The 25,306-nt window shown below is 29.9% G+C and overlaps 3 protein-coding genes and 1 non-coding gene across 10 annotated transcripts; 1 reads left to right on the forward strand and 3 right to left on the reverse strand.

Annotated features, from left to right (window-relative positions):
- Positions 1-433: 433 nt before the first annotated feature.
- LOC122633651 (mitogen-activated protein kinase 1) lies at positions 434-2,769 on the reverse strand. The gene is made up of 8 exons (XM_043821791.1): positions 2,654-2,769; positions 1,957-2,083; positions 1,734-1,844; positions 1,400-1,651; positions 1,147-1,314; positions 882-1,070; positions 654-789; positions 434-572 (listed from the first exon to the last, which is right to left on the reverse strand). The coding sequence occupies exons 3-7, from the start codon at positions 1,797-1,799 to the stop codon at positions 661-663; spliced, it is 804 nt and encodes a 267-aa protein (XP_043677726.1). The 5' UTR covers positions 1,800-1,844; positions 1,957-2,083; positions 2,654-2,769; the 3' UTR covers positions 434-572; positions 654-660.
- Positions 2,770-3,136: 367 nt separating this feature from the next.
- LOC122633652 (DNA-directed RNA polymerase II subunit RPB11) lies at positions 3,137-4,635 on the forward strand. The gene is made up of 4 exons (XM_043821792.1): positions 3,137-3,328; positions 3,393-3,482; positions 3,583-3,757; positions 3,821-4,635. Exons 1-4 carry the CDS (start codon positions 3,276-3,278, stop codon positions 3,854-3,856), a joined length of 354 nt encoding a protein of 117 aa, XP_043677727.1. The 5' UTR covers positions 3,137-3,275; the 3' UTR covers positions 3,857-4,635.
- Positions 4,383-23,454, reverse strand: LOC122633650 (restin homolog). 7 transcript variants are annotated; one of them, XM_043821783.1, is made up of 23 exons: positions 23,274-23,453; positions 22,321-22,486; positions 17,129-17,197; positions 16,570-16,722; positions 16,218-16,406; positions 15,210-15,411; positions 14,530-14,746; positions 13,736-13,780; positions 12,121-12,261; positions 11,801-11,965; positions 11,044-11,064; positions 10,393-10,428; positions 9,674-9,845; positions 8,879-9,550; positions 8,671-8,789; positions 8,202-8,514; positions 7,971-8,122; positions 6,255-7,900; positions 6,043-6,133; positions 5,906-5,936; positions 5,652-5,823; positions 5,371-5,549; positions 4,383-5,129 (listed from the first exon to the last, which is right to left on the reverse strand). In XM_043821783.1, the coding sequence occupies exons 2-23, from the start codon at positions 22,433-22,435 to the stop codon at positions 5,083-5,085; spliced, it is 4,947 nt and encodes a 1,648-aa protein (XP_043677718.1). In that variant the 5' UTR covers positions 22,436-22,486; positions 23,274-23,453; the 3' UTR covers positions 4,383-5,082. The 7 variants fall into 7 exon arrangements, with proteins under 7 accessions (XP_043677718.1, XP_043677723.1, XP_043677722.1 ...); XM_043821788.1 differs by lacking the exon at positions 23,274-23,453 and adding an exon at positions 21,529-21,753 and having other exon boundaries at positions 22,321-22,458; XM_043821787.1 differs by lacking the exon at positions 17,129-17,197.
- A 1,571-nt stretch (positions 23,455-25,025) lies between these two features.
- Positions 25,026-25,216, reverse strand: LOC122633654. The gene has a single exon (XR_006328158.1). It is a non-coding gene; the product is annotated as a U2 spliceosomal RNA (small nuclear RNA).
- Between the last annotated feature and the right edge of the window lie 90 nt (positions 25,217-25,306).

Consider the following 25,306-nt stretch of genomic DNA (forward strand, 5'->3'; position numbering starts at 1 on the left):
CATTTTCGAAGTCTCAATGAACAATCGTCGATTGATCAATTGCATTATTTCATTATTTTATCTTATCTCCGAACATCGCACACAAACACATCAACCGCTTCATTTACTCGGTAATTAGATCACAGACAGTGTAATGACGATGATTAACAATAAATCGTTAATTAGCATAATGTGTGTATAATTAGGGATAAATAAAACTTATTATACAAATTAAAATTATATATATATATATATATATATATATATATACGTTCCATGTAACAAAAAAAACACTGTATTATTTTTTTTTTTTTTTTTTTTTTTTTTTTTTTTTTTTTTTTTTTTTCTTTTCCTTTTCTTTTCCGGTAGAGACGTGTGAATGTACAAGTGTATGTTTGGGCATAACGGCTAACTCTCGTTGCCCGAATGATTGATTGTTAACTGCAGGACTAACCTTTAACCAATTTCCTTGTTCCTGTTTCTCTTAGTCGTTAGACAGACAGCTGATTAGCTGTGGGAAGTATATTTCTATTACTTCTTTATCACACCTTTCTATCCTCTTTTTTGGTCATCCTGTGGACTTGTAGTTGTAGCTGAAATCGTCGGTACTAGCTTGAAATGCACAGTTATATAAACGTATTTAAATTATCGAATAAATATTTTTTTCCTATTACCAGTAAACTAAATCGCGTTTTGTTGTTGATGATTTTTCTGAAATAATAATGTTTCCTCAAATATATACTTCTTTAAAATCTCTTTTGGAAGATCATCCAACTCCATATCAAATTTAAATGGTTCCTCTGCGACAGGCTTAGAAAAGGGATAATGTTCGTAAATATCGTAACTCTAATCGTGAAACTTTGAGATTTAAAATAGTAACACACATATATATATATATATACCTCATCAGATGGATCATAGTACTGTTCCAAATACGGATGTGCTAATGCTTCATCAACTACGATCCGTTTATTAGGATTAAATGTAAGCATTTTATCCAACAAATCTAAAGCTCTTGGATCAGCCTTTGGAAACAAACTTGTCCATGGTACCTTTGGCTTGAACGGTAATGATTCAAGATAATTACGTGCCTATAATTATAAAATCCAATTTTGAATATAAATGAAAGTATAAGAAATACGTTGTGGGAGATTATATTTCAATTACTTTCTCATTTATGACGCATTCTAAATCTTCTTCGGATGGGGATCCAATTACACCAAGAATATGATTAAGCTGATCCAAGTAATGTTTACCGGGAAATATTGCTCTTCGCGATAACATTTCAGCGAGAATACAACCTACCGACCAAATATCTATAGATTTTGTATATCCCTGCAAATAGGAACAAAATATAACGATATCAAGAAATGGAAAGTTCAAAGATATTATTTATCCTTTCAATTTGCGGTTGGTTTACCTTAGAATTAAGCATTATCTCTGGCGCTCTGTACCATCTTGTAGCAACATACTCTGTAAGAAATCCAGCATGATTGTGCTCTGGATCTGCGACTCTAGCCAAACCAAAGTCACAAATTTTAAGGTCACAGGTGGTATTCAAAAGTAAATTGCTTGGTTTGAGATCTCTATGCAAAACGTTTGCAGAATGAATGTACTTTAATCCTCGAAGTATTTGATAGAGAAAATAACATATATGATCGTTACTAATAGCCTGAAAGTAACGCCGTGATATAAGAAATATCGATGCAAGTTATTTATTCGTTATTCTTTCAGCGTTTGTATAATGAACTCACTTGCGTTTTGAGAAGCTTGTATAAATCAGTTTCCATCAGACACTGAACAATATACACATCTTTCATTTGCTCTATGGTAGGTGCCCTTAATATATCTCTTATATCTATTATCTGAAGTAAAGGGAAGGGACTATTAAATTATCGTTAGAATTATAGAAATGAACGATATTCCTTTAAGCATAGAAAACAGGAAGAATATGAAATTTTGTCCTAGTAAACTTACATTCTCGTGTTTAAACCTTGTCAAAATTTTAATCTCTCTTAAAGTTCTTTGGCTATAAGTTTGATGTTCAAAGGGAGAAATTTTCTTAATAGCTACTTTTGTTTTTGTTACATTATCATAAGCGGATCTGGAAAGAGAACATCATTTTTGTGTAACAAAGAAAAATATCAATTGAACAAAGCGATTGTTAAAACGGTTGTTAATAAAGCAACATATTAAAAATAACGAAGAAATCAATGAAAATTAATCGGTTTATCAATCCTCGGTCGTTCTTTAACAACGTTCGGATCTCCGTTAGATTACATTATGTTCGATTACAGAGAGTTTTGCGATCGCTACAAATAGTACTTAGTAATCTTACAACACACATATATATATATATACGATAATAAAAGCGATAACTGATTCGATAAGCAATTCAAACAGAAAACGATAATCTTTTTTATCGCCTTGACGCGTAACCTCGAGAAATAGAGGTAAAAAGAAAGGGGTGTGACGTGCATTTAAAAGTGGCGCCAAAAAGTAACAATAAGCACCGCTAAAAAGCACGTAATTACGATCGAAAAAAGCATTCCCGTTTGTCTAAATCTTATACAATATTACGAGCGCAAATGAATTGTTTCTACAATACGCGATTTCCTTAACAATGAAATTTTTAATTGTTTATCTCGTTGTCTGTCACGCAAAGCGGACATACCGACGAAACTCGCCGCGGATGACAGCGAATTACAAACGATGACACTTACACGACCATTCCGTATGCACCCTCGCCCATATACGATAAATTTGTATAACGCGGACCAACTTCGAACGTTTGACCGCGAACAATCTCGCAATTTGGATTCACGGCCGTAGAACCTTCACCCGCCATTTTGACAACTACTTTGCGGTTCCGCCGACGTTTGGAGAAGAACCCCGAGCGACTCTCAAAGTGTCACGAACTTAGCAGAACATAGATGGCCGATCTTACGATTCTATTTGTGCGTTCGAAAATAATACGACGTAATTTTGTTTTGAAAATATTTGAAAAACCTATTACGATATTATCAAGATATTCCGATGTAAATATGTTATAATATAATTTTTTTACGTTATTCTTATATTTATTCTTTCTTATACAAAACTACGCGGGAAATTTCAAAACTCGATCGATCAATGCTCGTCGTTAGTATTAGTATTCACACGCGATAGATACGCGTAGCAACGTGCGACTGTCGTCATCGCGTCGTGCCAATTTGTTTTTCAAGTAAGAACAAAGTCAAAGAGAAAATATTAATACGTAAGAAACAACACAAGCTTTACAAGGATTTAATAACAATATGAACGCACCACCGACCTTTGAATCATTCTTACTCTACGAAGGAGAGAAAAAGTAAGAAAGAAATATCTTTAAGAAACTAACCTCTAATAATCGTTACTATTGATATCTTTAATAGAATAATAAAGGAACAGGACACGAAGGTACCAAATGCTGCTATTTTTACCGTGAATAAAGAAGATCATACTCTGGGAAATATGATTCGGAAGTATGTTATTTGTTCGAAGGTTATATTATATTCTGATTTTACGTTAGAAACACCTTTCTTTGCTATTTGCTGAAATTCAACATCGTTTTCTCAATTTCAGCCAATTATTGAAAGATCCTCAAGTCTTGTTTGCTGGCTACAAGGTACCTCATCCATTGGAACATAAATTTGTAATTAGAATACAAACAACATCGGATTATACACCACACGAAGCTTTTATGCACGCGATAACCGATCTTATAGCAGAATTATCGTTATTCGAAGAACGTTTTAAGGTAATCATTTTTACATATTGCTTTCTAATAAAAATAAATTACATACAACAGTTTTAATTTTAGGAGGCAATAAAAGAAAAAAAGGAAGGGTTGGATTAATGAATTTGATATTCGTTATAGATTTTAACAAATGAATATGTGTATATATATATATATATATGTCTCAATTCGATCTAGACTAATTTCTTATATTTGCAAGATCTTTACACGATTGAGCACCTGATGCAATTGTTTCTTAAGTAGATATCTAACTTCAAAAAATGTTTCTGTGATCTTACTTAAATACAAGATTTGCAACTACATTCGAGTAAATTTCATTATTGAATATTTTCTGCGTTTCTGTATTAATTTTATTCTTTAGGTTTTTACAAAGTACTTCCTTCGATTTATTTTACACAAACGTTATGACAAGTTTATAAATTCATATATATGTATAAATAGGATGACAATAGTTTGAGACAATAATTGTTTTTTTTTTTTTTGTGTATTAAAGTGTTCAATTTTTGTGAGACTTAAATATTTGAATTATTTCATCAACTTGCAATAAAAACTGGATAATCAACGTTGGAACCTTTATCTGTCAGGTACAAAAAAGCAACAAGCAAATTATACGAATAGATAAAAGCCGATACTATAAATTATTTTTGTAATCAAGAAACTAACACATAAACTTAGACAACCGATTTCAATTTGTAACTTAGATTAACGTATTATAAATAGTCTATTAAGATAAAATATATTTCATACCAAATACGTATGTATATTATTAGAAACAAAATAATTGTGCCAAATATATAATAGAGGAACTACTTATTAGAGTATTGCGCACATTTTGTACGTAATAAATATTAAATAGGAGATGCATCGATTGATATAAATATCTATGTACATAATTACAACTGTTCCCTTCATATCCATCCAACATGAATTATTTACTAGCTCATCTAGACAAGTGTCTTTTTGCCTTCAGGACCAGTACGTTAACATGTCTTTAAAAATAATTTTTACTATGCCCTGATAATAAGCGTGTAATTAATACAAATAAAAAATGAGTAGCTGCATCTCATCTTTGTAAATCTACATATATTGTACTTATGACAGCAGGAAGGAAAAGATGCATTTCTTTTCTTTTTTTTTTTTTTTTTTTTTTCTCGAATGCATCGGCTTGTGCAGAAATATTTATCCTACGAAGGAAGACATGCTCACATTAGGACCTGATTGTACTTCTCCGATACAAAAATATACTCTGCAAACTTCAACATATTTCTTTATAATTAGGATTTCTGGCAAGCGTTGTAAATAGAACTACAGATAACAATACGACGTTAATATGTTTCTGTATCATCGCAATCACGTGTGTCGTGTCCAAAGGCTGTAAAACAATTAAGAAATGAATTATGTTAAATATGTTAAAAAAAAAAAAAAAAAAAAAAAATGTATGTATCAAATACGATTTAAAATCAATACTAATCATTTCTTCAAGGATACAATTATTTTCGAGACATTTACTGAATTTAGGAGTTTTTTTCTTTTTTTTAAGCATGCATTATTTGACTTGGACATGTTATTAAAAAAAAAAAAAAAAAAAATGTTAAATAAAATAATATTCTTACTTTCGCAATTCTCACAATACGGTCTCTCCAAAGATGGTTTCTTCGGAGATTTTATAATCTTTTCAGATTCTGAAAAATCTTGTGCTTGACGCGGGCAATCCTCTGTCTCGTGTAAATCAAATTGATCGCAAATATCACAGAACATACGAGGTGCTTTATTTCGTTTTTCTAATGTACTCCTATATAACAAAGTTTTATTATTGCATATGTCTGTATTAAAAAATAATTATCATTTTTATTTCGTGCGATTATTATATATATAAAAAAAGAAAGATACAAACCGATTGTAATCGTCTGCTTCATTTGCGGGTACACCCATCTCTAAAACTTCTATTTTACACAAGAGGGTTTCATTTTTTCTCTGCATATCCACTATTACAGAATTTAAAAAATCGATCTGACTTTTAACCGTCTCGTTTTCTTCTTTTAATCTTATCACATCAATGTCTTTATCTATAAAATTAAATTATATAACGTTAATAACTATCCTTATCGATATTATATCGATTAATTATTAAGTAATAAAGTAATATACCCATTTCTTGATTCATATCACCTCCAGCTGCCTAAAAAATGTTTGATTTATATATTATTATTTCGTAGAATACAAATATCGTAACTACATGAAATTATTTAAGATTAAAAGAAAAAGGAAAAAATATAGAAACCTACATCAAAATTATTTTTTATGTTTTCACGTGATAATTTCAATTGATTCGTAGCCTCAGATAATTTTGAAGTAATCTGTTTATTTTCCTTCTCCCTGGAAAAAGATAGAAATGAAAGGTGCAATTTAAAGAATGAAAGAAAGAAAAAAAAAAAGAACAGACAGGAACGAAAAGTATTTTTGGTTTTTTTTTTTTTTTTTTTGTTTAAGTACATACAGACGACTTTGTACTTCTTTCAATTGTGCTGCTTCTGTCGTAACAATATTTAATTTTTCAATGAGATTTTGCGTATTTTTTTCGGCTTCCTTCTCCTTACTTTTAATAGTATTTGTTAACATATCAATTTTACTATCTTGTTCCTTAATTAATTTTTCGAGAGAATCTTTCGTAATTAATAAATTTTGTTGTTGTTTATGCATTTCCTCTATCTCGTTCAACATAACTTTAACTTCTTCTTTCTTAGAATCATCTTCAGCTTTCGTTTGTCGTTCTTGCCTATCTTGTAAAGTTTTTAATTGTTCCTTTAAATTATTTATAGTTACTTCATTCGCATTTAAATCAGCAGTTTGTTTTGCAAGAAGTTCTTCAAGCGACTCTTTTTCTTTTTCTAATTCATTATTACGCTTCTTACTAATATCTAATGCAGATTCTTTAGCCTTAATATCATTTTCCAACTTATTTTGTAATTGAATTATAGAATCTTCCTTAGTATCCTGTATATTTCTTATTTTTTCATTCAATTCAGTAAGTAAATTATTCTTAGTAACTACATCGGATTGTACATTCTTCAATTCTATTTCTAATTGTTTTAAATTATTTTCTAAACTAATCTTATTTTCATCAGCTTTACGAAGTTCATCGTCCTTTTCCTTTAATTTATCCTCTAAACCATTCAATTTATCGTTGGACTGTATTTGAGAATTTTTGAAGGAATCTAATTCCTTTGCGAGCTCCGAAATTTCTATTTTACGTTGCTCAGCTTCTGCTTGTGCAACAGCCAATTCGTTACTCTTAGTTTCTATATCTCCAGTAGCGACAACTAATTTTTTATTTAAATCCGTTATAGTATTTTCCATAGTATTCAATGTGTTCGTGAAATCTTGATGTATAGTTTCTTTATTTAACGTTATAGTTTCCTTTTCTCGTCGTAAATCTGAAAGTACGTTTTCTAACGATTTTATTTTCGAATCCTTTTCAGAAATTAAAGATTCAATTTTAGATCGAGCTTCCGTTTCCGAGGTGAGCTTCTCAGTTAATTCTTCGATCGACCAACGATTCGCACTTTGATCAGCTTCCAACTTTACTTTCGCCTTTTGCAAAGCTTTCATTTCTTCTTGCGACGTAATCAATTCTGTCTTGACATCATCCAATTGTTTTCGAAGACTCGACGATTCTTTTTTAAACGACTCCTCTGCAGTTTCATACCGTTTACGAAGAATAACTTTTTCTTCCTCAATTTGGTTTAATCGTTCGGTAAGATCAGAGATCGTTTCACATTTCTCTTTCAAAGTTATTTCCGTAGCTTTTGCAATTTCTATTGCACCGAGAAGATCCTTTTCCTTAGATTCCTGTTCTTTTATCTTCTCGGATAATTCGACGCACTGTCTTTTCTCTTTAATTAATTCTGATTTAACATCCTCCGTCTCTAAACGTAATTGTTGCAACGAAGATATATTTTTATTAAGTTCTTCTTCCGTACTTTCTAATCTTCCTTGCGCGCTTGTCAATTGATTTTCTCTTTGATAGACCTTCTCTTGTAATTTATCAATTTCTCTTTCTTTTTCCCGCAACTCCTCGTTATATTTCGTTAATTGTTCGGAGGAATTCGCAGAACTACTTATCAAGTTTGCTATATCCAATTCCTAAATTCAATGGATAATATTTCATTACATTTTGCTCGCATATATACATTGAATATTTGTTAATACTAACCAATTTCTCTTTCTGGGAAGATACATTTACTAGCTTCTCTTCAGCCCTTGTTAATTGTTGATTTAAATTCTCTATATTAGATTCGAATACTCGAAGTTCACTTTCCAAATTCGTTTTAGTTTGCTCGGATAATGTAAGAGCATACTGTAATTCTAAAAAACCAAACAACAGTTAATATAATCATATGTACTATAATCGTGTAATTGTAAAAGCTCCTCCATTGTTTGTCACCTGAATTCTTTTCTACTAGATGTTTTATCTCTTCGTCTTTGCTTTCGACGATTGATTTCAATTCAGAAATTTCCTTCTCTACTTTATTTATTATCATTGATTTCTGCGACGTGTCTAAACTAATCTCTTCGATGTATTTGGATTTCTCTTCGATTTCTTCTTGAAATTGTTTCTTTAATTCTCCGATCTCTGCCGTCATGGAAGCTCGTATTTCCATAAGCTCTTTGTCTTTTATTTTCAATTCTTCGTTCAATTTTTCTAAATATGCAGAGGAATCTGTTGCCGTAGCTCTTAACATAGACAAGTCTTCTTCCTACGTAAAACAAAATAATAAGGCAAATGAAATAAATAATAAAATATTTTTCGTTCGAACGATTAACAAGAAAAAGAAAGAAAAAAATAAAATAAAATAAAATAAAGTAGAGAAAGGGACGAAGAAACGTAGAAACAAAAAACTAATAACATTTACCAATTTTTCTTTCTCCTTCATTATTTTCTTCGTATCCTCGGCCGCATGTTCCCGAGTCCGAAGTTGATCAGAAAGCAAAACATTTTTATCTTCGGCCGCTTTCAATTGTGAATTTAATTCTGCAACACGAACGATCGATCAATTTGGTTTCTTAACAAAATTGTTTACCACAAATTTCTATACAGATTATCAAACTCTTCTATTCTACCTTCAAGTTTTTGCAATGTATCATTCAATTCCTTGTCCTTTTTATTATACAAATCCTGTTGATCGGACAACTCGTTGGTGAGTTTTCGAGCTTCTGAAATTTTCTCGTTCAATTGCGTAGATATTTCTTTAAGTTTCGTATCTTTAACATTCAATTGTTGACCAAACGATTCGGATAACTCGTTGATACGTTTCATATTCTCAGCTTTTAAATTTTCCAAAACGTTGCTCTGATTTTCCAAATGTTTTTGCGACTCTGTTGCCAATTGTTGAGATTTCATTTCTATTTGCTTGTTCTTATCTTCGACAATCTTCTCATATTCCGATATCAACGATTGTTTCTCAGTCGCGTGCCTTTCGTTAACCTCCTCGATAGTTCTCTTCATCTCGTTTAATTCCTTCTTCAAAGCACTCGTATTAGTTTCAAATTCTTCTCTCATGTTTTCGATGTAATTTAATTTCTCTTCAAGATCTTCCTTAGCTCGTTCCAAGTTCTTTTGAAGATCGTTTTCAGCTTCCACTTTCAAAATACATTCTTTTTCCTTCTCGTTCAATTTTATTTCAAGACTTTTCATAGAGACGAGATATTCCTCTATTAAAACGGTTTTCTCGTTAACTTGCTTTTCCAATTCGGCTTTCGTTTCCTTCAAATTTTCATTGTGATTACGCAAATCTACGTAGAAAAGATACATTTGTAAAATTTATGTGAAATTTATATATTTCATGAGGCATTTTTCTTTTCTTTTCTTTTCTTTTTCTTTTTCTTTTTCTTTTTCTTTTTGCAATTGATTCATACCTTCGAATTCTTTTTTGTCTTGATTACTCGCATTACTACGTAAACGAGCAAGTTCTTCCTCAGCTTCGAATAATTTCGTACTGTCGCGTTCAAGTTGTATAACACGTTCCCTTTCCTCCGAAAGTTGTTTCTCAAGTGCCTTGATCCTGTTTTCATTTACTGTATTTATTACCTAATGAGAAATACATTTTCTTTTTACTTGACGGAGATATAACATCGAGAATAATAGCAATTCGAGAAGCACACTAAAAATATACGAAAAGCTATGTATGTTCCACCAGTACACATGATTCGTCTATTAAACTTTGAATTTTAATTTAAAAGAATCAATTTGATAAAACAAAATAAATGAATAAATAAATGAAAATAAAAACAAAAGGAACGAACAAACGAAATAAACGAAGATGTATGTACGGCAAAAAGACAATAATGAATAATAATTAATCGAACGCCATTTTATAAATCAATGCAAAATATGTTATTTAACAATAACTGTTCGTAATTAACAATAATACATTTGTGTGTGTGTGCGTGTGTGCATATGTATCTTTGTCTTTCGTGAAGGAATGTAAATGAACAACCCAAAACCAGATAAATGAATAAATAAATAAATAAGTAAACGGAAGATTAATAAAAAAAAAAAAAAAAAAAATTAATATCTGCACAAAGGTACAACGAGAAAAATAATAAATAATATAATAAATAAACAGTTACATTACTTTGCGGTGTCTTCGATATCTTCGATCCTCGACACTCTAATATATGATAATAATTATTAACAATAATTCAGATTATTTGCACAAAGCGTATAAACGTAGCATAAGTGATATCTTGTTAACATTTAATAGGCATTGCGAAAAGCAAAATATTAATTTGTCGATTATTAATTATAAAGTGAATAGATAACTATAGTTAATAAATATATTCCCTTATTAATTAGAATTCGATTGAGTTTTCGTTATTACATAATTTCTTTTTCTTCTTCTTCTTCTTCTTTTCTTTTTCTTTTTTTTTCTTTTTTTTTTTTTTTTTAAATACACGAATCAACGCAAAAATTGTTTTCAACGAAACTGTTCCGTCGTTCTAAGCAAACGTTAATAATATAATCAATCCAACGTTAATTATAATGAACTTAAACGTCATTTTGATCGCGTGTTATTAAACGATGAGATATATAGAGACAGAGAGATAGATAGAAAGAGAGATATATGTATAGAGAGACAGAGAGAGAGAAAGAGAGAAAGAGAATTTTCACGTTATAAATGATTTCGAATGCTATGGGACACGACAAGAGTAACAATAATACAAGCGGTGCAGAGACACAGCATGAACCCCTCTTCTGATTCAAATGGCTGCCGATGCATACTCACACTTTGATCACTTCTCTCTTTCTGAAAATAAATCATAAGTTTTCTGTGTTAAAGCCAATGATGCAATGATCGATTTTTCGGTTTCCTACGAAGAAGCACAAAATTGTTTAAACGGACGCTTAACAAGATTTTAATAGATTTTTGTTTTTTTTTTTTTTTTTTTTTTTTTTCAAAGCCACGCTCTTTTCTTTCCTTCTTCTTTTTTCTTTTCTTTTTTTTTTCTTTTTTTTTTTTTACTTTTCTTTTTTTGTGTTGTGTCTCCATTTGCAAACCCAACACCCGTAATTTAAATCCCGACGAAGCTTTCAATTTCTACACGCCAAGCCTTTTCAATATCCCATAACCATTCATTTATGTAAATAATGTATTCGATTTTCTACTCGTATGATGATATGATTTAGAAGAAATTAGAATATCATCGTGCGTACGTATCCTCACATGTTTTAAAAAATATTCGAAAAGGAAGTACAATTTGTTACATTGTTACGATTTACGTATCGAGATGATTCACAATTTCTGCGTAATGTTAAAAAAAAAAAAAAAAAGAAAAAGAAAAAACAAACTCGCCGAAAATTATTAAGAACGACGAATCTCTTTTTTCTTTCTTTCTTTTTTTAATTAATATATATATAATTAATAAATAATTATTAAATATATATATATATAATTGTATTCGTTACAATTTTTTTTAGCCCTTATATTTCTTTCTTGTTTTTTATACAAAATCAAGCAGATAGAATTACGTTTGAAAACTTACTTGTATATCGTCTTTATTGATGGATTCTTCCTCAAAACGGAAGAGTAGGTCCTCGCATTTTCTTCTCTCCTCTTCTAACTGCATCGCCAATGCGTTCTTCTCTTCCAATAATTTTTTAAGCGTCGTTTCTGCATTGAGAACGGTCTTTTGCATCTCCTCGCGATACTACAAAAAAAAAAAATTGGCACTTTTCTTTCCCTTTTCTTCCTCTTTCTTTTTTGTTTTCTTCACGAAAGATATATAATAAATTAATGAATAAATAAATATATATATATATATATATGTGAATCTATAACAATTTTAACAATGATCCTTTCTACCTTATCATATTCTTGTTTCATTAAAATTACAGATTGTTCCGCTTGATCAGCCTGATTGGCGGCCTTTGTGACACGATCTCTTTCCAAATCTCGTTCCCTTCGTAGAAATTCTATTTCCTGTTGTTTCTCCTTTAACATTTCCTAAAATGGAATATTTTATTTACAAAAAAAAAATAAATAAATACAAAAGAGGGAGGAAGAAAAAGCAGCGCACGGCAGGACGATTAATTCGTAATTAATTGAAGAAGAAAGCAACAAAAAGAAAAAAAAAAAAAGAAAAAGATAAAAGAAACGAATAGAATTCAACGAACATCTTTCTTTGATCGATTAAATATTAAACGAAATTCAACAATTTTACTATTCTACAAATATTCGTTAGTAAATGTATCAAGGTACAAATATTTTGTTTACTACAAAAAAAGGCATAGAATTTAAATGAAATATCATGTGTATGTACGAGCACGGAATGTTTACATCTATCTTTTAGCTAATACATTTATAAATATATTTATACGTATATCTAATAAGAAGAAGAAAAAAAAAAAAAAAACATACTTAATTTTCAGCCATTAGCATGTATTTAGAAATGATTCATTAATAAGCGTTGTTCTCATTCTAATCTCTTTAAAATGCAAGTCCAATGTTTGTCTTTGATACGGATAAATTTACGTAACAACATTACGATCATTCTCTCTCTCTCTCTCTTCCTCACTCTTTCGAAAGAAACAGAGTGAGGGCATGAGAGAGAGAGAGAGAGAGAGAGAAATAGAGAAAAGTCGTCTAGCTTTGTCTAGTCGTATCTAAACTCGTAGCCATCCTTTGTCATTGACAAATCCTTGTACTACTAAATAACCGGTTTCGAACTAATACAAAAAAGACAATAGCCGTGCATATATATGTGTAAGCAATATTATTCTTTAATCATTGCGAGTACGTCTAATGAAGTGTTTATAAATCAGACACATATACGTGTTTAGATTAACGAAATGCAGTCATTACATTTGTTATTGGAGGAGGGGAGAAAGAAAAAAAAAAAAAAAGACGTAGCATACTCACCTATCAACAAAATTTCATTCTATCGAGGACGAGAAAAGGAAAATAATAAAGCCGAAAGGATTTTATTTATAAGGTATACGACAGACAACTATGTACAATTATTTTTCTAAATAGAATGTCTAATTTGTTATTTTGTTTTTCTTTTCTTTTTTCTCTCTCTCTAAGATCATTTAGACAATCTACTTTTTCTTTTTGCTACGAATACGAAATAAGAACGTATCTACACAGCACTATCTAAACATGTTCTACTATATGTCTACTAATAAATAAATAATAAATACAATAAACGTGTATTATTTTGATAATATACATAAATAAAAAAGGCAGCATCTAATATCGCTAAATAATGTAATCGTTTTAAAACAAAAGTCGAGCCTTACGATTAAGCTGTAAGATATCACATAGGCGCTCTTTAACTAATTTTATTCTACGATTTCTAACGATCCCAAGTCCTCGGATTAAATCGATATAATTCTTTTCTTTTCTTTTTTTTTTCTTCTCTTAAAACTAATATCATTCCCATTACATGTCGTTAATAATCTACTAATCGTATTCTCACCTGCAATGAACTTTGAATAGGTGTCGACGTGCGCATACCAGGCCGCTGGAATATTGTATGCAACAAAAATTCAATCATGCAGTTCGGACAAAACATAAACTCTTCTCGTTGAAACAAAAAATGGGGGAGAAACATGAATAATAAATTGACAACTAAAATCTATCATTAGTATAACAAAAAGTGGAGATTCATATTTTGTCGAAATAACGATCGTCGTTGTGTCTCAATTTCTTTTTTTTCTTTTTTCTTCTATATTTTTTCTTTCTTTCTTTTTTTTTTTTTAATATATTCACAACATACTTCTACACTTCAAACGAATTAGAATATCAAATGTAAGATAGAGTATACTTTGCATATACATATTGGACGATGTCATTCGACAAAAAACGAAGCAAACGATATTAAATCTCTATTCGAGCATAAAACAATAACTAACACGACTAGTAATAGCAATTTTAAGTAATAATAAGAGGGATAAGGACGGATATAGTAGTAGTAAGATGATCGAAGATTCTTAGCAAGCTAAAATAAAAGAGACAGGGAGGGAGAGGCTACAATAATAAAAGAAAATAACGCAAGAGCATTTTTGTTTCTTTTGATTTACCGTGGCAAGGTATTTCGTGCAAAAGCCGCATCATACTTTTTTTTTCTTTCATTTTTCTTTTTTTTTTTTTTTCTTTTGAAACTTTTCGTCTAAGGGGTTTCGTATTATTTTTTTTTTCGTTTCATTTTTTTTTTCTAATCTCCTTCCCCTAACCCCTCGACGAATCTCACTCTGGCATCTTGAATCTTACCCTAGTAGCGCCTGTAGCAATTCTCGAGCCAGCTATACTGCTGTTAACACTGGAAATTGAGACTAATGATTCTCGAGAATTTGTCCTCTTCAAGGTCGAGTTAAGAGCAGCACCAGACGGCTTGTGAATCACGCAGGATGTTCTTTTGCTCGAGGGTGACCTACTGACCTTGTGAGCTGGCGCAAACAGGCCGTATTTTGGTCGACATTCGAAGTACCTATACGTTGAAATATATTATACATCGTCATCGTCATCTCATTCGTTTTTCCTCTTCTTTATCTTTTTTTTTTTTTGCATTATAATTATTTATTCATTCTTAAAAAAAAGAAAATAGATAAATAAATAAATAAATAAATAACGATACGTATAAAATGAGAATGATAAGTGGAGTTTGTATGATAAAAAGTGAGTAGTTAAAATTCTAAATAAAATTCTTATCGATAGAGAACCGACCGATTTGTTTGAAATTAATTCGTTTGAATTACATTTTAATGTATATGAGTTGTATCTTTGAATAGATATATTCAAATTTATTGATCGACGAAAGTTTGAAGGAACTTCGAAGATAAAAAATTAAATTAAATTAAAAAAGAAACCACATACGCAAACACGCACGCACGCACGCACATACATATGTACACGCAAATGAACGAAAAAAATTAATCGAATTGTTTGCCGACCTTTTATCACCGACAGAACCATCGTTTTTCCCAAGAGGATCATCCAATTCGACTCCACACCATTCCCCAGGTGCAAACTCCGTTGCTCCCATATAACGTAGTACTCCTGTTTTGCTTCCCTGACTGGAGGATACAATGACCCTTTCACCTATTTTCAAATCCCTTTGCGAGACCGTTGACGAGAGGCTGGTAGTCGATGCGTCTGTATATATTTGTGTTAGGTGATATATACACAAAATTTTGTTTTGTATATACGAATATTTTTTTTTGTTTTGTTTCGTTTAGTAAAAAAAAAAAAAAAAAAAAAAAAAAAAAGAAAAACTATACAATGCAAAGTATTTTAACAGGCTAACATAATGCGATCTACTAATATTATGTATTTAAATAATACATTAATTCGTAGTACATTTATTTAATTTTATTAAAAACAGACACATGTAAGGCAAGTAGGCGAACGGGTGAAAACCAAATCAATGTTAGGATATATATATATATATATATATATATATAACAAATCAAAATTGAAAGATACGACAGTGTACGAAGCGCAGAATAGCAGAATTTGCAGATTACTGCAAATTACAAAATGGCAAAGCAACGATTATCTCAGATCTAAATTAACTAAAACTATTCTTCTACGCACACTATTCTACTATTAATATGCGGGAACAAATGTAACTTGTATACAAAAAATAAAGAAAGAGAAAAATTTATATATATATATATATATATATATATATAAGCAATTTCAAAAAGAAATATCTTCAATTGATATTCCAGGTAACTAATAAAATTAGGATTTGCTTATTATACAAACTGTCATGGATTCATTGATAAAACATACATATATATACAATATACATATATATATATGTGTGTGTGTGTATAATGCTTCCTCATGCAAAAATCAAGGGATGAAAAGGAGCCAAAAAAATAAAAATAAAAAAAAATATATATATAAAAAAAAATATCAGGCGTGCGACGAATATTTCTGGCAACGATCCTTACTCAATGAGGGTGAAACGGACTTGATTAAGCATCCCCTTGTACTATCCGGTGGTGTTGTAGGAGTTCTTTGGGTCGGAGACGATGCTTCTGGTAGAGGTTGTCTGGTCAATCTCGTTAAACGTGAGAAAATTCCACGTTTAGGTTCGCATTGGAAATATCGACAGCCAGCTACAGACCCGTCGTTCTTTCCTAAAGTATCCAATTAAATTGATTTTTTCTCATCATCATTATCATCATCATCATCATCATCATCATCATCATCATTGTCGTCATCGTCGTCGTCGTCGTCAATTTCTTGTTACTGTTCTTTCTCTTCTTTTTTTTTCTCTTCTTGAATTTTAAATGATCTTACCTATGGGCTCGTCGAGTACTACGCCAGCCCAATCTCCTGGAGCAAATTGTGTTTCGCCGATGTAAGCTATTGAACCAGGCTTCGTCCCACCAACCCATACTCGATCTCCTATTATGAAGCTGTCCGTGTCCTCCGTCAATACGACACTAGTATCTATTATACAAGATTCAATTCGATATCATTTTCTTTCTTTACCAATTTTTTTTTTTTTTTTTTTTTTTAATTCTTTCTTTCTTTCTTTCTTTTCATTAATCTTGAAATATTCACTCTTCTACGTTACTTCAAAAGCATCGTAGTAAACATACAAAAAAAAAGGCTGACTATCGTATTTCGCGCATAATAATAATAATAATAATAATAATAATAATAATAATAATAATAATAATGTGTTCAAAATTTTTCATGCCGCATAAAAAATATGTAGTTTACAGTATACCAGCAAATTATTGAGAAGTTCGACATCGCAATCTGATAAGCATGATTTTGAAAATTCAATCGTTTCAATGGTAGTACAAAAAAAAAAGGGTACACAGATGAAAGAATCTGCGAAGCCACCTACCTGATCCTCTGCGCAATCCAGCTTCACTTAATTTACGACCATGCGTTTCCCAGAGATGATCCATACTGTCTGGTAGTTGCCATGCAAAATAATGCAAAACATACTAAAAACGACAAACTACATGCACACATCCGAACGAGTAACACGAAAGAATTTTTCTTTCTTTCTTTCTTTTTTTTTTCTTTCTTCGAACATGTTCCAATCCTCTTATCGATTTTTTTTTTTTTTTTTAACATTTAAATGTATAATTCTTTTTTTAATTATCACATTCATTACATCATATGTATAGTATATATATCGTAATTATTTTCTTTCGTGAAATTTAATAGAAAAACTAAATGAAATATTAATGTGTGTGTATATATATATATATATATATATAATTTAACAATCATATATATTTAAGAGTTAATTAACTAATCGGCAATAATTTTCTTCTAATCGATCTAATTGCTTCTCCATACTCTAGTTGCATCGATTCCCTCTTCGTTAATTGTCACAATAACGAATCTACAACGGAAATTGAACGGGCACGAGAATCCTTATACGACTATCGTTATATAAAAGGATCTCTGCGACGATAACGATCTTTTTTTATGCTTGTATGTATGATCGATTCGATGGACGATTAATTTAAGACGTACGTTTAATAGACCGGGACGTATAACCATTTAACACGTTGCAATATTGCAATACGAATGGAATACAATGTATTGTTTAGTATTTACATTTCCTGTCGTATCATACTTAATATTATAATGATATATCGTTCACGATTTACGCAATAACGACAACTGATTTATAGTCCGTTCATAATTGTACGATTAAAAACTAATAATTATAATAATTATTATAATATATATATATATATACACATATATGTGTATATATTGAGAACGATCGATATGAATTTTGTAACAAATTATTTATTACTTAACGACAATAATGAATCGTGATCTTTTTTTTACGATAAATAAAACAAAAAAAAAAAAAAAGAAAATTGAAATACAAATCGAATCGATCGAATTGTAAATTCTAGCAGAAGAGAGACAATTTTTTTTATTTCTCTCGCTCGTATCCTACAAAACTCGTATTTTACAAAAAGAAAAAAAAAACGTAAAAAAAAAAGAGAGAAAAAATTCTAGAAAAGGAATCGCCGATGTGTCCAGATATCGTGATTCGAGATGATTGAATTAATTATTAATGAGTATTCGTAGGTGTAGCAACAAAATGTACTACTATCAGATCTATTATAAATCGTTGTATAGAAATCGAATAGGCGCACTTGCGTAGGTAGACACTTATGTTCAACGAGATTATTTCACGATTACGAGCGGATAAACACGATGATGTACGCGAGATCTCGACATCTTGGCATAACAACGATTTTCTTATTTCGTGATCGAGACTTCTAAGAAATGAACGATGACGTTTGCACAGTAGTATGTATGCTCTATGAAAATGATTTGATGATATTAGTTGGATTTTTATTTCCTTGTTCTTTTACTTTTTTTTTTCAAAATAAATTATCTTGATTTTTATGATATTGCAAAAAAAAATAATAAAAAAAGATTGATATGTATCTTTCACTAAATAATAATAATAATAATAATAATAATAATAATAATAATAATAATAATAATAATAATAATAATAATAATAATAATAATAATAATAATGATAATGATAATGATAACAATGATATCTTACAAATGATAACATATTTATTAAGTAATAGAAAGTATATTTAGTGAGAGATAGAGATAGAGAAAGAAAAAGATAGCAATTGTTAATATGTAAAATGAAAGAGGAAACTTTCTCATTTTTCTTTTTCTCTTTTTTATTATTATTATTATTATTATTATTATTATTATTATTATTACATCGAAAACGATCTTATAGAATGACAATAACGATTGCAAAACCAGCTTCGTAATACATTAACACTTGTATAAATATTAAAGAAGATTAAAACGACGAATAAACAGGTAGACAAGGTAATAAACCGTTAATCTTGCCATATTTAGAGGATGGTGTCATGGTTACCATAAAAACCATGGATGAACGTTGATTGCGTCACGAGTACGACCAATGATTCAAGTATTTTAAGATAATTTCCAGAAATAAGAGAATTAAAGAAAGCTTTATAATTTATAATAAACTTATGTAATTCGTATTAAAAGTAACAGCTGATTTCTGTCATTTTTGATCGATCGCGTTATATCTTCAGTGATATACATTTTAATTGTATTTTTTTTATTCTCATTTATTTATTTATTTTTTTATATATATATATATATTCGAACAAAAAGTTTCTCATAATAAGTATCAAATTAACGAAAGACGAATCTAACGAATCGAGACGGTGATCGGAGTATGCTCACGTAGCGTTGCGAGTGAGTAAATAAAGAAGAAAGAAAAAAAAAAGGCAAAACAAAACAAAACAATATATATATATATATAATATATAATATATAAAGGAATAAAAAGAACAAATAAAATCAATCGATATCGATCTGGTTAGATAGAATAAAATGGAAAATGAATTTTATCATTGCCTTGAGTTTCCCTATCGCATTGCGAAATACGAGCCGTATGATATATGTGTATGCGAGAAAGAGGACAAACAGAGAGAGAAAGAGAGAGAGAAAGAGAGAGAGAAGAAGAAGAAGAGACGGTGATGTCCATTTCGAGATGCTTAGTTAATATATATAATAAATATAATAATAAAAAAATGTGATAACAAAAAAGAAAAAGACAGAGAGAGAGAGAGAGAGAACGATGAAGAAAAAAGATCGAGAAAGATGAAACGAACACGTCGAAATCGAAACTACAATGTGAAAACGTATAATGAACAGTAGGATTGCATAAGTGCATATACATGTTTATTTATTTATTTATGTATGTATGTATGCGTCATGATCGAGAAAAAGAGTATATATATATATATATATATATATATATACGTATGTACGTATAGATGTATGTATGTGTGTATTCGTTAGTTTATTCATTCTTCATTCGCTTCTTCGCCCCTTAGGCTTTACCTACTTGGACATGTGTGATTCTTGGTTAAGGAAACCACTGGACACGATCGAATAAGGCGAGATACGTGCCCTCGATGCAACCGCTCGGCTTCTTAATACGTCTCTTGCATACAATCGTTAAAGTCTCGCAAATCTTGCCTCTTCTAACTTTTTCTACCTATGGTTTATCTATTATATTATATATTGCAACGAAAGGATTCTTTTCTATCGGATCATCGAAAATGTTTCTTTTCTATTTTTTCCTTTTATTCCTTTTTTTGTTGTTATTGTTGTTGTTGTTGTGCGTTTTCTTTTTATTTGTTTATTTATCCTTTTTTTTTTGTTACGTTGTGGAAATCGAGATTTTGGATTCTGTATGATTGTTTGTTATTATTGTATTAATTTAAGGTTTTGCTATATAAGATCGATGGGGCTTGTTTTAATTGATAATTGAAAAAAATTGTTAATTTAATGTTATTATTATTATTATTATTATTATTATTTTAATTTAAAGTTTGGATCTATAAGATCGATAAGTCTTGTCTTGATTGATAATTAGATAGAAGTGTTAATTTGTTATTATTACGATTTATTTTTTATTCTTTTCTTTTTTAATTTAAGATCGATAAGGTTTGTTTTAATTAATAATTAAAAAGAATTGTATTGATTTAATTTTCATGAAATGTCGATTATTCTATTGAATTTAGATTATTCGTGCTTTGTAATATACGGTTTGTTGGAAAGAATTACGACGATATAGATTAGCCCGATTAGGAATGAACGTGTATGCGAAAAGTTCAAAAATATATTCGTCTTTTGAAATCCGTCGTATGAAGTATGACCTATGTGTTACGAAGACAAATTACGATAAAACAAGTTAAGATAATTTTTTGAATAGAGTTATAAGAAATATTGTAGTAATGTTTTACACAATTTTTTGATAAAACCTATATACGTAACTAATCGCTTTAATAAAGATCGTAACTCCGAAATAGAAAATAAAAAAAAACATACACACACACACAAAAAAAGAAAAGTAACGAATACACACTCACTTTTGATAAAACTAACAAATTCGTATTAATGATTGTATTAAATTTCCTTCTTATTCGAGTAGGATAATATTAACAAAAAAAAATAAAATAAAATAAAATAAAATAAAATAAAAAAATAAAAAAATAAAATAAAAATGAAACGAAATAAAATAGAACAAAAAAGTAAACAATATGTCACTATATATATATATATATAAACATACAAGATGATCGAACAAATTTCTACAAAAAAAAAAAAAAAAAAAAAAGGGGGGGGTAAAAGAAAATGAAAACTTCTTTTTCACGTTTAACAAAATTTTCACCAGAATGAAAATCGTACTTGCAGTAAAATCGTTCGATCAGGAGCCGATATTTAGAAGGCCTATTCAGTCGAGATGCGTCGCGTTGAGAGGTGGAAGAACGACTTGCAAGAAGCTCGCGTGTACGAACTCGTAAGAGCATTCGTTCAGGTTCGTTTCAGGGTCTCACAAACGTGTATCGTATTCTCGTGCGTAAGGTGACGTAGTAGATTGGTGATCTGTTCTCGTTACCTTGTAAATGGAGACTGACAAAAGCGATATTATATGGATACGAGTATAATAATTCATCGGAACGAACGATCCTATATGCTCATAACTATTTTTATATATTTTGATTATAAAGTAACTGCAGTTTCGCGTTACATCGTATGTGCATACGTATATATATATATATATATATATGTATATATAATTTTTTGTATATACATCACTATGTATATTTATGAGTGTATATAATAACATACACATACACACACACACATACTAGCTTGGCAACCTTTTTTATTTATTTATTTATTTATTTTTTTTTTGAAATTACTATACTGTACAAGATTTTTTTTTTGTTAAATAAAATTAATTTTCTACAGACATATATAATAAATATATAAAATGTCTATATATCTCTAATAGAAAAATTAATATTTCTGATAAAAAATCATGGCGACGTGGAAACAAAGAAAGAAAGGTTAATAATATCGAGTGCGAAAAAGAACGTAGATTGCAAATACACACACGCACGCGCATACACACTTGCACACGTCGCACAGATATACTCATGCAAAAAGAAAAATCATTTGTTTTGTTAAACTTACTGCCTGATGATGCTTTCGGAGATGGTGGAGGAATAGCTGGTCTCGGTGGTATAGTGCAACATGGTCTGCCGATTTTCGAAGGTGGTCTTATTCCCGATGGCTTCGCTTCCGTCATTTTGATTTCTTCTTCTTCTTTTTTTTTTTCACTTATTTTTAATATAACACACTGAAATATAACGCACGTTATACTAATTAACTTAATTTTATAACTGGATACAATATATATATATATATATATATATATATATATATATATATATAAACAAATTCTTGGCGAATGAATGTTTTTTATAACGTTTGAAATGAATATTTAAATTTTACCGGCTAGAGTATTCCTATTACCGACGATGTAATCATTATTATACACGTTTTTTTACCGAAAGATGACGCACATATACTATTCAATATTTACGAGAGATCGCACGTATATAGAACGTTCCTTCTAAATTCAGAAGGCTGAGTAACCCTACCGATTAGACGAAATTACGAAACATTACGTATATTCTTTTCAAATATAATAATGCTATATCGAACAATAACCATGTACGCACGTATATCACACACACACATACACATACACGTAACATTCACTCTCTTTTGTTTCTTTCTTTCTCTCTCACACACACACACACATGTACACACAGATGTACATATATATATATATGTATCACTGGTCTAAAGTAATATTATTCGTATGATTTCCTAATGACGTCAAGAACATTCTATCAAAATTAATATTAACATCGAAAATTTATACGATGGATTTAACGTAGTATTAATCGTAATATAGGAAATTTGATCGTCCTTTAATTTGTTTCTTTCTTTTTTCTTTTTCAATAATAAAAGATAAGAAGGAATATCGAGAAGAAAAAAGACAAGTTTTCTTTACGCGGTGGTTAACCTCAATCACGTTGATTATACGTTCGGGTTCGTCGATAAAAATATGTCCTCACCTTACTTAACACTTCAAAGTATTTCTATGTATTATTTTGTCGGCACTTCCCATTTATAGAACGATCACATTTATTTCACTGCCGTTCTCTCGTCGAAACGACCCGACGAGATTCTCTTTGGTACTCGATTCGCGATTAACGGAAAAGCTGAGGTAGATGACAACTAGTCTCGCGAACAAGTGGGAAGTGAGATACAGCGCCGTCACGGTCTACTTGTGAATTACTTTACGAATTCTACTAAACGAATTTATGTATATATATATATATATATGATGTCTTCGAAACAAATGTAATATTGACTAATTATTAAACGAGAGATCGTCGTTTTGTTTCTACGAGAGTATAAGAATGCAATAAAATTAATATAAACAAAAATAATTGAAACATAAGAAAGACAATAGAAACTCGATCATTGCAAATTTATTTTGTTTATCAACGAACGTATTACGACCGTAGAACATTTATCAAATAAGATAAAAGTTGATATTTCTTATTATATGGATTACTTTATATATATATATATACCTTGATTCAAAATATATGAAGAAATATCTTCTATATATATATATATATATATATATATATATATATATATACATACGACGAGAGAAACAAATTCTGGAAGAACAAAAAACAAACGACGAGACGTGAAACGAAGAAGACATATTCTTCCTTATTTTTCTATCTCGCTTACTGATTGGTCCATGGTTATCGTCCTCTGATTGGTTCTCATCTCGCGAAGATTCGCATCGATGAATGTATCTTCCAATAAGAATCGTCGTGCATATGTAAATCAATTTATGTAAGTAAATTATACATCGTTTAAATAAATGTTGAAATAATATCGCGAGTTATTAATTATGCAAAGAAAACGAGAGATTTTATGTTTAAAGAATAAAAGTATCAAATGAATATAAATATAGACTATATTACGTAAAGTAATATATATTGAAATGAGTGTTATATATATTTTATATTCTCTCTTTCTCTCTCTCTCTCTTTCTCTCTCTCATTGGAAAATAATTTAAGTTCCTTTAATTTTACATCACCGAAATTTTATGATCATTATTGTTGTTATTATTACGAGTGTGCAATTGACGTGTGGAATGAGTTGTGTGTTATTATTATTACGAAATAAATTGACAACAAATCGAGAAGTGGACTACTCCAACAATCAAAGGAGATTTCGATTGTAAAAAATACAGTGAGTAAATAAAAAAAATCTATTTGTTTAGGACTCCATTCTATTCACGAGTCAAGGTTTCTCTCTCGGATCAATCCCTTCTTCCTTTTGTTTTTTTTTTTTTATATATATATAATATAACTCTCCTTCTTTTCATCTCATCGACCAATCCTTGTGACAACAAAAAAATGTTAAACTTCAAATTCTTAAAAATCCTAGGAATAATAAATATTTCTCTAAGAATTTTTTTATGAAATTCTTCCTTCATTTGGAGATCTCTTTTTCTTTCTGTATATATATTATATATAACATATATATCTATATTAACACGACGCAGTTATAAAAATATTAAAAAATTAACAATACGTGAAAGTTGAGAACCAAGTTGAGAACCATTGCAATGAGTTTTTGAATTACGGCAATTTCTTTCGATTTTTTTGATGCAAAAAATAATTATTATAATAAGTAGTAATTCGATGTAAATTTATTTCCCATAAATGATAATGAGAGAGAAATTTGTTTGGGATTAACATTATTAAAATTATAAAAATAGTTTTTTGTTTGAATTATTATGACGGGCTGAATCCGGCGGTACTGCAATACCGGCTCAACCCCCGGCAGAGGCGGAGCAAGCCCCGGCCTTCCGCCAAGTTCCAAAAATCTAGCTAATATTCTGGCTGCTCTATGAGCAGCGTATCAGATATTAAGCTGATAAGAACAGATACTACACTTTGATCTTAGCCATAGGCCGAGAAGCGATAACGTTGAAGGTTTCAAATCGTTTAAATAAGCTTCTTCATGTTCGAAAATAGTATAGAGAATACTGCGACACGTTGTGGTCACCTTGCGT

Source organism: Vespula pensylvanica, chromosome 12 (assembly GCF_014466175.1).
Source record: "Vespula pensylvanica isolate Volc-1 chromosome 12, ASM1446617v1, whole genome shotgun sequence".
Taxonomy (NCBI): Eukaryota; Metazoa; Arthropoda; class Insecta; order Hymenoptera; family Vespidae; genus Vespula; species Vespula pensylvanica.

Bases quoted from the DNA above. Each gene is read 5' to 3' on its own strand.
- LOC122633652 (XM_043821792.1), top strand. From the start codon at position 3,276: ATGAACGCACCACCGACCTTTGAATCATTCTTACTCTACGAAGGAGAG. The intron at 3,329-3,392 runs GTAAGAAAGAAA...TATCTTTAATAG, and splicing joins CTCTACGAAGGAGAGAAAAA to AATAATAAAGGAACAGGACA. The intron at 3,758-3,820 runs GTAATCATTTTT...TTTTAATTTTAG, and splicing joins TATTCGAAGAACGTTTTAAG to GAGGCAATAAAAGAAAAAAA.
- LOC122633650 (XM_043821783.1), bottom strand. From the start codon at position 22,435: ATGACGGAAGCGAAGCCATCGGGAATAAGACCACCTTCGAAAATCGGC. The intron at 9,846-10,392 runs GTAATGTAACTG...ATTTCTCATTAG, and splicing joins GATATCGAAGACACCGCAAA to GTAATAAATACAGTAAATGA. The intron at 5,130-5,370 runs GTAAGAATATTA...ATTGTTTTACAG, and splicing joins GTATTGTGAGAATTGCGAAA to CCTTTGGACACGACACACGT.
- LOC122633651 (XM_043821791.1), bottom strand. From the start codon at position 1,799: ATGAAAGATGTGTATATTGTTCAGTGTCTGATGGAAACTGATTTATAC. The intron at 1,315-1,399 runs GTAAACCAACCG...TCCTATTTGCAG, and splicing joins AGATAATGCTTAATTCTAAG to GGATATACAAAATCTATAGA. The intron at 790-881 runs GTATATATATAT...CCCTTTTCTAAG, and splicing joins ACTATGATCCATCTGATGAG to CCTGTCGCAGAGGAACCATT.